General features: G+C 40.9%; 1 protein-coding gene across 4 annotated transcripts in view; it reads right to left on the reverse strand.

Moving 5' to 3' along the window:
• itsn2b (intersectin 2b) overlaps window positions 1-12561 on the reverse strand; it is a 110593-nt gene that overhangs the window by 58274 nt on the left and 39758 nt on the right. For all 4 annotated transcript variants that reach the window (XM_034187830.1, XM_034187816.1, XM_034187822.1 and 1 more), the window contains 11 exons: window positions 9744-9807; window positions 9033-9170; window positions 8815-8903; window positions 7119-7381; window positions 6839-6988; window positions 6613-6753; window positions 6305-6392; window positions 5612-5751; window positions 3455-3657; window positions 2475-3265; window positions 2268-2389 (listed from right to left, as the gene is read on the reverse strand). In XM_034187830.1, the coding sequence (XP_034043721.1) occupies window positions 2268-2389; window positions 2475-3265; window positions 3455-3657; window positions 5612-5751; window positions 6305-6392; window positions 6613-6753; window positions 6839-6988; window positions 7119-7381; window positions 8815-8903; window positions 9033-9170; window positions 9744-9807 (2189 nt within the window). The remainder of the gene's footprint in view (window positions 1-2267; window positions 2390-2474; window positions 3266-3454; window positions 3658-5611; window positions 5752-6304; window positions 6393-6612; window positions 6754-6838; window positions 6989-7118; window positions 7382-8814; window positions 8904-9032; window positions 9171-9743; window positions 9808-12561) is intronic.

Consider the following 12561-nt stretch of genomic DNA (forward strand, 5'->3'; position numbering starts at 1 on the left):
ATATATATATATATATATATATATATATATATACACACACACACACACACACACACACACACACACGGTCTGTCCAAAAAGTATCGGACCTTTTTTATTTTTTGCAAAAACCATATGGATTTGAATCATGTGTGATTGCATCAGCCAAGCTTGAACCTTCGTGCACATGCGTGAGTTTTTTCACGCCTGTCGGTTGCGTCATTCGCCTGTGAGCAGGCTTTGTGTAAGCAGTGGTCCACCCCTCTCGTCGGCTTTTTATTGCGAGTAAATGTCTGAATGATTTGGAGCTTTGCTGCATCAAATTTTTCCAGAAACTGTTAGAGACCTCCAGCTGGACACCATTTTGAAAATTTAGATGGCTTTCAGTGACGATTTTATGGGGATTACACAGATTAAGGAGTGCTCCAGCGGGTTTAAAGACCACCCACAGCGGCTGAGAGCGCACCGTGCTCCGAGCGCCGATCGACAGGCTCAAACCCCGCTGAAACAACCAGATCATTTCCAACGTGAAGGCTTTGTTGATCCGGGACGTCGTCTGACTTTCACAAAAAAGGCAGAAGGTGTGGACATCAGCACTTCTTTGGCACTTTCTACTGTTACAAGAGTGTTTTTCATGTAAAGAGAAGCGGAGGATTGCACCACCGTGCCGCTCATGGCGCGGGACAAAAGCACCTCCGTGTTGGTCTCACAGGACAGCTTTCAGGTGGCTTTCAGATGGCTTCCGGTTGCTTTTCAGTCGTGTGAGTATCCGAGAAATTGTGCATGAGCTGAACATGCCCCAACATGTCCTGTGAGGCTTCATCACAGCGTTGCTTTGTGCCATGCGGCTCCACCGCAACGCGCGGAATTCCTCTGCACGTCTGTCTCAATGTGCCGAAAAAGTGCTGATGTCCACGTCTTCCGCAATTCCTGTACTAGTCAGACGACATACCAGATCAAGACAGCGTCCAGTTTAGAAATTAATGGCACATTCCACTGTTACAGGAGTTTTTGTCATGGAAAGAGGAGCGGAGGAATTACGCGCGTCGCGGCAGAGCCGCATGGCGCAAAGCAACGCCGTGATGAAGCCTCACAGGACATGTTGGGGCATGTCCAGCTCATGCACAATTTCTTGGATACTCACACGACTGAAAAGCAACCGGACGCCGTCTGAAAGCCACCTGAAAGCCGTCCTGTGAGACCAACACGGAGGTGGTTTTGTCCCGTGCCATGAGCGGCACGGTGGTGCAATCCTCCGCTTCTCTTTCCATGAAAAACACTCCTGTAACAGTAGAAAGTGCCAAAGAAGTGCTGATGTCCACGCCTTCTGCCTTTTTTGTGAAAGTCAGACGACGTCCCGGATCAACAAAGCCTTCACGTTGGAAATGATCTGGTTGTTTCAGCGAGGTTTGAGCCTGTCGATCGGCGCTCAGAGCACGGTGCGCTCTCAGCCGCTGTGGGTGGTCTTTAAACCCGCTGGAGCACTCCTTAATCTGTGTAATCCCCATAAAATCATCACTGAAAGCCATCTAAATTTTCCAAATGGTGTCCAGCTGTAGGTCTCTCACAGTTTCTGGAAAAATTTGATGCAGCAAAGCTCCATGCGCACGAAGGTTTGAGCTTGGCTGATGCAATCACACACGTGATTCAAATCCATATGGTTTTTGCAAAAAATAAAAATATCCGATACTTTTTGGACAGACCTCGTGTATATATATATATTTTTTTATATTACAATAGCCAAGACATTTGCTGTTTAGTATGCTTATGTATTCTGGGTCAAGGATGTACACTGCAAAAACAGAAAGCTGATATAATCCACGAGCCAGTCACCAATTTTGTCCTAATTGGTGCCATTTAAGGGGACTAAATGGCACTTAGAATCCAGCCTCAGTGTATCATGGCCTATCCAAAAATGTATAACAACTATCTCAGAGTGGTAGCTATAGCCAGGTAGGGGTCAATGAAGGGTTACAGAGAGGCCAAAATTTAAATTTGCTCCAATCATATTGAAAACTATGCCACATTATTTTCCGATACTTGAATTACGCCGGTATCGGAAGCCGATACCGATACTGGATCGGACCCATCCTCAGACCGAGCTCCAGAAATGTAACAGCTACTTGTTCAAACCTGGCACAGGTTTAAGAGAGCTTTCATGAGTTGTGCTGATCTATGCAAAGCAGAATGCCGAACTCCACCCCCACCCCCCTCCCAAGGACACTCATCAAAACTCAGCACAGAACTCAGCAAAGTGTAAGAGCTGCTTAATCCCCCCCCCATCTTACTTCTATGACATCATCTGCATCGAAGCTGAGTTCTTCATGGTTTCGTGCAGTGAACGGGTACAGCGCTTTGAAGGAAGTGAGAGCTGCCGACTTCCTGTGATGCGCCACTCTGGGTTGTCCACCTGAAGTACAGTCAGTAATTGTTAAAATGAAAAAAGCTTCAACAAGACGCAGCTTACAAAATGTGAGGTCATCACCTTGTCTTACCTTTTCTCTCCTCCAGTCCTTTCAACAGAGAGTTGAGTTTCTCTTGAATATCTATTTTTCCAACTCCACTTGCTTGCGGTTTCTCACTAGTCACCTCTTTTCTCTGTCTCTCCTCCTCAGCTTTCCTCCTCTCCATCTCATCTTTTCTCTTCTTCTCTTCATCTGCCCTTTTTCTCTCCTCCTCAAGCCTCCTTCTATCCTCCTCCAGCTGATGCTTCTTTCTTTCATCATCTCCCTTTCTCTTCTCCTCCTCCTCCCTCCTTTGCCTGTCTTCTTCCTCTCGCTTCCTCCTCTCCTCTGCATCTCTGAGGGCAGCCTCAGCCGCTCGATGTCGTCTCCGCTCCTCTTCCTCCCGCTCTCTTTTGCTCTCCTCTAACTTCTTCCTCTCTTCTTCTAACTTCTTCCTTTCTTCTTCAAGCCTGCGTCTCTCTTCTTCTTTTCGTCTTTCTTCCTCCTTTCTCCTTTCTTCCTCCAATTTTCTCCTTTCTTCCTCAAGCTGCCGTCGCTCCTCCTCCAACTTTCTCCTCTCCTCTTCCTGTCTCCTTCTCTCCTCTTGCCTCTGCTTCTCCTCTACTTTTCTCTTTCGTTCTTCCTCCTCTCTTCTTTTCCTCTCTTCCTCCTCCTTTGCTCTGTGTTCTCTTTCTGCTTTTTCCTTAGCTGCCTGGAGAAGCGCCTGTCTCTCCCTCTCCTCCTCCTCTCTTATTTTGGCCTCTCTCTCCTCCTTCAGTCTCCTCTGACGCTCTTCTTCATCCCTCCTCAACTTCTCCTGCCACTGTCGCTCCTTTTCTAGCCTGAAAGTGACAAATGAACAGTAAGATACCGCTAATAAAGTAGATGAAGACAAAAAGAACTCCTTTTTAATTGTTCATTTATTACAAGAAAGTTGAAGAAGCAAATAATCTACACCGTCAGCACTGGATCACTTTGACAGTTTAAAATGAAAAATATTGTCAGAAAAAACTAGTTAGAAAGTACCATACCTCTGAGCTTCTTCCTCCTCTCTCCGCTTCCTCTCCTCCTCTTTTCTTTTCCTCTCCTCTTCCTGTCTTCTCCTCTCCTCTTCCCTCCTCCTTCGCTCCTCTTCCTGTGCCTTCCTTTGACTTAGTTCACGCCGCTTGTCCTCCTTGATGCTCCGAAGTTTCTCTAGCGCCGCCTGTTGTTTTTTCTGGCTCTCTTGCAGTTCCTGACAAACAAAACAGACAATGTTACTGAATCAATGAACGAGGTGACTAGCATGGCACAATGGGAAAGGGTTAAGACATTTATAGAGGAATTAGGAAATGTGTTACACCTATAGTAGTAGTCGTAGTTTGTGTTTTTCAGCTGCCCCTGTTTAGTACAGCAGTTAACTGAAACAATCCTTCAAATGGTGATACAAGCACCAAATTTGGCACAAATACACCTTAGACATTACTCTTTTGAAAAACAGACTAGCCACTTGAATTTTCAATAGGCAGCCTGGTAGGGGTCAATTGAAGAATTACACAGGGGACAAAATTTTAAAATGCTCCAATCGAATTGAAAATGCCACCAGATTATTTGTCTGATCACAAAGATTCCAAAAAGGTATAGTTTGGACTATCCGTGATTGAATGTTATGGAGTTATGGGGTATAAACAAAAAGAATGGTGACAAAGGTCAATTTCAGTTTGTACAGGGGTCAAATGATAAAGTTGCTACAATTCTGGTAAAACGTTGTGCAAATTATTGGTTGAGCTAAGAGGATTAATAAATGGAAAAGTTTTGACAGTGCTGAATGCTTGGTCGCCAAAGTAAAGGTCAAACAAGGCCAACATCCATTGGATTCTATGACATGTGACATACATATGTTACCCCGTAATGTAATACGTAAGCATGACACGTGGTCCAAACTATTCCTTTTTAAAACCCTAGTCACTCATCCAATAATTTGCATTTGAGAAATAAATAATTCACAATACCAATATATTTGCCAGTATATTGCTGTAGATGTTAAAGCGGTGCCCTTGAGACCAGGGGACACTCTTTTCAAATCCCTGTCAGACTGGAAAAATCAATAGGGGCCTTTTGCTCCCGGTGTGCAGTTCAGTGCCCCTTGCATGGCAGCACACATACATCAGTCAGTGTGTGTGCGCGTGTGTCTTTAAGAATGAATGATATAAGGCATCTTTGTAAAGTTCTGTGATTTGCTTCACTTCAGAGATCTGATCAAATCAGGTGTACACACAGCAGAATGGCTGCACTAAATGTATTGTATCTAAAGAAAAACCAGATTCACAATGTCTAAGAATCTTTCAAGAAATCTATAAACATATCATTACTAAAAGAAATAAAGAGAATGAGTAACAGTTAATTGTGTCAGTGTTATAGGCTAATACCTTGGAACTTATGTGATAATCTTGAGAAATATCTCCTTTTTGCATCACTGCCTGTGCTTTTTTATTATCTTGAATAACATCACCTTCTCCTTATCCCTTTTGGTTGCTTTTTGTGCATTTGTTAATGTTTGTGTATTTGTTCTGCTGTATGTGTATATGGTTTTCAAAATCAATAAACAAATATCTTAAAAAAAAAGACATTTGCAGAGAAACGTGGGAGTACTAAATATTCAGACAGTCAGGAAATAAAAAGAGATGCATCATTTGGAGTAAGAAAAAAGGTGGAAATCCAGAGTGAACACAAAAAGAACACCTTTAGTAGCTAGAAGATGAATGCAGGCAAGCAAACAAAATATAGCACTCTCATATTATGAAGCAAAGACAAGGGGCATGGAATGGAGAGTGGAAAACAAAGAAATAACATCCACCAAAAGTAAAAGCAATGTAATAAAGTAATACCAAAATTGAAATGGAAAGAAAGTTTAGCATAGAATAAGAGGAATACAAAGTTTGAGAAATACTGTATTTGTTTTGGGTGAGAGGCACATACAATGCACTTTACAACTATTTGATCAAATCTTAATTTTCTTCTTTAACATTCATTTATACACATTTCAGTGAATGCCATCAAACCCCACCAAAAAGATGGAAGAGCTAAATGAGGCAAAGGCAAGTAAAATTTGTATATAAAAAACAAACACTAAAGATATACAAAACATACATAGCATTTTCTATTCTAAATTAGAACTCTTCCATGTCAAATGTGTACTGAACTCCCACCTTCATGTCTTTAGTGTAGCGGTCCATTTCAGCTGTCTTAGCTGCAGACTCTCTCTCCAGAGATTGCTGTTGCTCCCGCAGTTTCACAGATGCTGCTTTCTTCTCTGAGACACTTCGCTTCAGGGTGGACATGGCTGACACTACGAGCATCAGCAACAGGTGAGATTACTCAAAGTGAATAAATCTTTATTTCCTTTAGGAAGTTAACCAGAAAAAAAAAAAACTGGTCTACTATGCAGCAACTTACAATCCGATTGATGTTTTCTTGCACACTAATGAAGAATGATGCCATAATTTTAAATATGAACATTTCAAAGCTTCCCCCACCCCCAATTCCACTGTTTGAATAATCTACACCAATTGACAGAGGAGAGGTTCTGTGATCATCTTGTTTCTTTGCCAGTTGCAAAAGTTCTCGTGTAGAGACCATCTTTGAGTCAGGGAGGAAGTTGATTAAATTGTGACTGTGGTCCAGATGTGCTTCAAAAATCTTCTTTTCATGCAAATATTTAAATAAGTTAAAAATAAGAGGAGACTGCATATACTATTACTTCACTGCACTACATTTAGTAACTCCACTTACTCCATTATTTGTGAAATATGTTGTTATTTTTGCCCATCCATCAGTGCTGATATGAGAGGGCGTTGAGTGTATTGTTCCTAACCTGTTCCATCTCTTCCATCAGTACAAACCTGTTAAGTTATTCATGCTCATTTGTTTTAATTTCTCAGTCAGTCTCTTCTGCTCTGGTGTTAGCTGCAACAATTTCCTCTGGAAATCCTGACAAAAAGAGGAAAATTATCAACAGTCTTCAGGAATAAGGAATGGGTCATTAGAGTAGACTGTTTGCTGTAATAAATGCAGACCAACAGATGCAATGTGTACAGCATGAAATACAAAGATATTTTGTCAACCACAGCTACATAGTTTCAGCAAAACTGTAGTGTATGACATTACGTTTTGCTTTTACTTACTGCATTACAATTCTTCAAATACACACCTCCAGCTGTTTCTGTAGATTATAAATGTCGTGTTGACGTGTCTCTTTTCTTTGACTGGTCAGATCCAGCTCAGTCTTCTGAAGCTTCTTTTTATTCTGAACATCACGTAGTCTGCCTGATATTTGACGATGCTTGTTACCCTAACACAGTGACAGACAGAAGACAGATTCTCTACTAACTGACCTCCACAGCACATCAAGGATTAAAAAACTGTTTTCCACCAACCACAGCTTCCAGCTCCATCTCCAGACTCTTCTTCTTGGCTTTTAACTTCATGATTTCATCGTGTTCCTGTTCCCTCTTTAACTGGAGCTCACCACGCCTCCTCTTCTCCCACTCCTCCTTTCTCTGACGCTCAAGCTCTCGCTGTACAGCCTGAAATCAGCAGTTACAATGGAGTAAGACACTGAAATAAAACCACACAAACTACTATATTTAAAGAAATTAATAATTCTGATGCTGATCCAGATCATCAAATTTAATCAACTATGATATCTGTGCTCACTTCTTTTCTCTCCATCTCTCTCTGTCGTTCTTCTTCTTTTTGCCTTTCCAGTTCCCTTTGTCTTGCCAGCCTCTGCTCCTCCTCCTTCTTCCTCCTTTCCTCGGCCTCCTGCTCTCTCCTCTCCTGTTCTTCTCTTTCTTCTCTTTCTTTCTGAGCACGCCTCTCCTGCTCCCTTCTCGCTGCCTCCTGTAGTGCCTGTCTCCTTTTCTCCAACTCTGCGTTCCCTCGTTCCAGGTTGGCTTTAAATTTATCCTCGAATGTCGCTGCAGAGAGAGAAAGTGAAGAAAAAAAAAAAAAATCATACACTTGATTTAGCTTAATAGACTGAAGGCTTAAAAAACTCATTGTGGATTTCCTAAGGCAGTGGTGTCCAAAGTATTCCAGAAAGGGCCACAAGGGTGGAGGTTTTCTTTGCAGCCACTGACTCCAGCAGATGATTTCACTGATTAACATCACTTTGAGCAGATGGGTTTCCTTTATTTTAGGATTTGTCAGAGTGCAGGTGCTAAAATAAACAATGTTTGTTCTTTGTAGCATGTCACAGCAGTCATCTCAAGTGGAAATAAATAAATAAATCTTGAACCAGTGTGCAGATACTGCACTCAGTAATAAAAGGAAACAAACAGAAAATTCCCTGCAGCAATAACCTGTGTAAACCTTTCACAGTTGACTGGTGCATCAAATATGATTCAGGACAAATCTGACCTAAATTTGGATGTAGCTACTATGATCAGCTCTTGGCCATTATTTACTGTACATACTCTTACTGTGTTAACTTGGAAACCCAAGTTGGGGACTTCACAGTTCTGAAAATCTTGAATTCACTTGATCAGCAGAAAAGCAATACGGATGACCGCAGGAACATATTTTCAGTTCATTGTTATCTTTACGAGGAACACATGCCAAAGTTATTGCTGTCAACAGTCACACTATCAATTATTGCAGATGTTTCTGCAAAAATATAACTCTACCAACTTCACTATAATATATAGAGAATGCAAATATATCACATACAGCAGTAAGTGATTTGTTAAAGGCATTTATAATATTAAGTTTAATATAATACTAATCTTAATGGTCATGACAGACAACTCCATGACTGCAGTTGTCCAGTTAACCAGTTGGATAAACTGGAGCACTGAATTTCCACAGAAGGTCCCAATCATTAACAAATTCAACCTGACCATGCTTACAAATACGGTAATTGTTCCCAAGTTGGTGCTTGGACTTTCCCCACTTTCCAGCATGTCATGAAGAGTTTAATATCTGCAACTACAGACTCTCGTCTCACAGAGACATTATCATTCAAAATGTTCTTCAAATTATTTGGTAAATGTGATTAATGCAATGGATCTTTAATTTTAGTGGTGTTCACCACCCCCACCCCCCAAAAAATGCTTCAGCAGCTACTTGGAAAAATGCCCTGCAGTCATAATCTAGCATCTAAATTATATTTTTGGTTCTGTAATATCTTCATTTGTCTTCCAAGACAACAGCTTAAGGATATTATGTGTTTAAAATCATTTGTATAAAGTGATCCTTAGCTGCTAAAAACTGTTTTGGAGAGCTGGTTATGTATGCACGTTAGTTCTGAGTTACTGAAGTTGCACCTCTTGTAGAATAAGACTTTACATGTGAAGAAGCAATAAATCAAGGCCAAAGTTTCTCTGTTAGTATCTGTTGTGTGAATACTGACGGTTAGGCTTGGATTTCTGTGGAGGATCTACGTCGAAGTCATCAATCAGAGATGCATAGACAGATGGGCTGGATCCATTTACCGCAGTCCTACAACATATTTAAAATGACCTTATAGTGTTATAATATAAAAGGTAAAATAGTGCACATTTAATGCAATAAACAACACTGCCATTATAAAAATTTATTTGCAATGTTTCGTTAAACTAGTCTGTCTACCTTTGTGAGGGTGGTATGAACTCATTTGGTAAAGTCAACGGGAGCTGCTGTCCCATCTTTGCCATGTCCACAAGATGCATTGCCAGAATAAACTCCTCAGCTTTTAGTTTACCATCCTTATCCACGTCAGCTAAAGTCCTGGTTCAAGGTTACAAAACAATTAAAATACAGTCAACAATCTCATTTACTGAAAATACTTTTTCAAAGCAGTAGAATCTCAAGAGAAAAGTATCACAATTGGAAAACTCTGAAACACTCTGCACTTAAAAAATAAAAATATCTTAAATATGGTAACAGTTAAATGCTTCTCTAATAAAACCCATGTTGTAGCAACGATAGTGGATCAAGGGATCTTAGTTCTGACTGACCAGTCTGTCTTTGGTTTTTACCCAAGGCCATAATATGGGCATCGGGTATCTGCGTCCGTTTGTCTGTCTGTGCTCAGCACAAGTACATTCCTATTACTACCAAGGTCTTCACATTCACAGGGATCATTCCTGGGACACAGACCGTGGACAAGACCAAAGATGGCTAACCTTGACCTATTCTAAGGGGTCAAAAGGTCACATTCTTTCTACACACTCTCATTGATTACATGCTCATACGGCCAAGGGTATTTAAGCATTGTGTTATATTTGAATATATCAGAGAAATGCTGTAGTAACCACATGATCTCAACACAAATTCTCTCAGCACTCAACACATTCTCACCAGATGGAGGCCAACTGTGTCTGTGTCAGCATTGTGGTCGCCATGGCACCTCTGACCTGCTGGCCTGATAAAAATATTGACAGAGTGTCATAAATATGAAGGGGGAGGTCTATGAAAAAGATGTGTAGAGGTATAAAGAAGTGAAGACTAAGTGTACAGAGGGATACAGGATGTGATCATTTATGCACAAACATAAATGGACATACATATTCTTGACCTAGGCTTTACAAAGACAACTGACCAATAATCTAATTTCCAGCTGGAGATAACTTCAAAACCACACGTCAACACAGACGAAGAAGGAAGCATCTGCTTGAGCTAAATTCATACAAAAATCCTTTTGTGTCATTGGAGGTTTTGAAGATTACTGCTTCAAAACAATTGGAATATAAAGGCTTATTTATGGGGCTTTGCAGATTTCTATGCAGAAAGGGTCTCTGTCTCACAAACCCCATTCTCTGAGAATTTCTCTCACTTGCTCTTTTTCTTTCATGGATAAATTCATAAAAAATTTCTTTCCACAGGACTGTGTGTGGGTTCTGCCCATGTTTACTGGCTTCGTTAATTGAATAAATTTCTATCTTCATCACAGGTTACTTGCCCAGGCAAGACCAGCATGGCCAGGAACTGAAACCAGATTTACATAGTAGTCCAACAACTGCCCGACATACATTTGCATCAGCCTTTCTCACAGAGTGGTTGGCAGACAACTGCTTTCTGTGAGCGAGCCCTAGTGGTCTGTAAGTATATTAGTAACATATCACATTTTAAATTAATGTAATATTCTAACTGAAAAGTGTTTCTCAAACTGTTTAAAAACAACTCCAAACTCGGATAGATGGTAGCATATATGTATTACTTTCATTATTAACTCAAATGTGAATTTACTGCAGCAGATAACTGAAGCAATCTTTCAAATGGTGATACAAGCACCAAATTTGGCACAAATCCTCCTTAAACATGACTCTCTTGAGAAAACAGACAATCCACTTGATTTTTCAATAGGTGGCCAAGTAGGGGTCAATGAAGAATTACACAGGCGTCGAAAATTAAAAATGCTCCAATCATATTAAAAAGTACGAGGTCTGTTAGAAAAGTATCCGACCTTATTATTTTTTTAAAAAACCATATGGATTTCAATCACGTGTGATTGCGTCAGACAAGCTTGAACCCTCGTGCGCATGCATGAGTTTTTTCATGCCTGTCGGTTGCGTCATTCGCCTGTGAGCAGGTTTTGAGTGAGGTGTGGTCCACCCACTCATCTATTTTTTATTCCGAATAAATGAACGATTTGGAGCTTTGCTGCATCAATTTTTTTCCAGAAACTGTGAGAGACCTCCAGGTGGACACCGTTCAAAAAATGAATATGGCTTTCAGGGACGATTTTATGGGGATTAAACAGATTACGGGGTGTTACTGCCGCTTTAAGGACTGCCCACAACTGCTGACAGCGCGGTGCGCTCCCAGCCCCCATCGACAGGCTGACACCCCGCTGGAACAATCAGATCATTTCCAACGTGAAAGCTTTGTTGATCCGGGACCTCGTCTGACTTTCACAAAAAGGCAGAAGATGTGGACATCAGCACTTTTTCCGGCACATTCCACCATTACAGGAGTTTTTTCATGGAAAGAAAAGCGGAGGGACACACCACGGCTCCGTTCATTACGTGGGACAAAACCACCTCGGTGTTGGTCTCTCATTTCTAGCAGCTCTCATTTCTAGAAATCTGGCCAATTTTCTTAAATCCTCCAAACCGTGACTATCCAGGGTTGGGACCAGGAAGCAGAGTTGTAGTCTTACACACCTCTCTGCAGCTTCTCTCCCCCTGCCATCCCCTCATTACCCCATCCCCGTAGAGATGGTGCCTGCTCCCAGACCACCAATAACCAGCAAAAATCTATTTAAGCATAAAAATTCAAAAGAAAAAATAATATAGCACCTTCAACTGCACCACAGACTAAAACAGTTAAATGTGGTCTATTAAACATTAGGTCTCTCTCTTCTAAGTCCCTGTTAGTAAATGATATAATAATTGATCAACATATTGATTTATTCTGCCTTACAGAAACATGGTTACAGCAGGATGAATATGTTAGTTTAAATGAGTCAACACCCCCCGAGTCACACTAACTGCCAGAACGCTCGTAGCACGGGCCGAGGTGGAGGATTAGCAGCAATCTTCCATTCCAGCTTATTAATTAATCAAAAACCCAGACAGAGCTTTAATTCATTTGAAAGCTTGACTCTTAGTCTTGTTCATCCAAATTGGAAGTCCCAAAAACCAGTTTTATTTGTTGTTATCTATCGTCCTCCTGGTCGTTACTGTGAGTTTCTCTGTGAATTTTCAGAACTTTTGTCTGACTTAGTGCTTAGCTCAGTTAAGATAATTATAGTGGGCGATTTTAACATCCACACAGATGCTGAGAATGACAGCCTCAACACTGCATTTAATCTATTATTAGACTCAATTGGCTTTGCTCAAAATGTAAATGAGTCCACCCACCACTTTAATCATATCTTAGATCTTGTTCTGACTTATGGTATGGAAACTGAAGACTTAACAGTATTCCCTGAAAACTCCCTTCTGGCTGATCATTTCTTAATAACATTTACATTTACTCTGATGGACTACCCAGCAGTGGGGAATAGGTTTCATTACACTAGAAGTCTTTCAGAAAGCACTGTAACTAGGTTTAAGGATATGTTTCCTTCTTTATGTTCCCTAATGCCATATACCAACACAGTGTAGAGTAGCTACCTAAACTCTGTAAGTGAGATAGAGTATCTCGTCAATAGTTTTACATCCTCATTGAAGAC

Source organism: Thalassophryne amazonica, chromosome 2 (assembly GCF_902500255.1).
Source record: "Thalassophryne amazonica chromosome 2, fThaAma1.1, whole genome shotgun sequence".
Lineage (NCBI taxonomy): Eukaryota > Metazoa > Chordata > Actinopteri > Batrachoidiformes > Batrachoididae > Thalassophryne > Thalassophryne amazonica.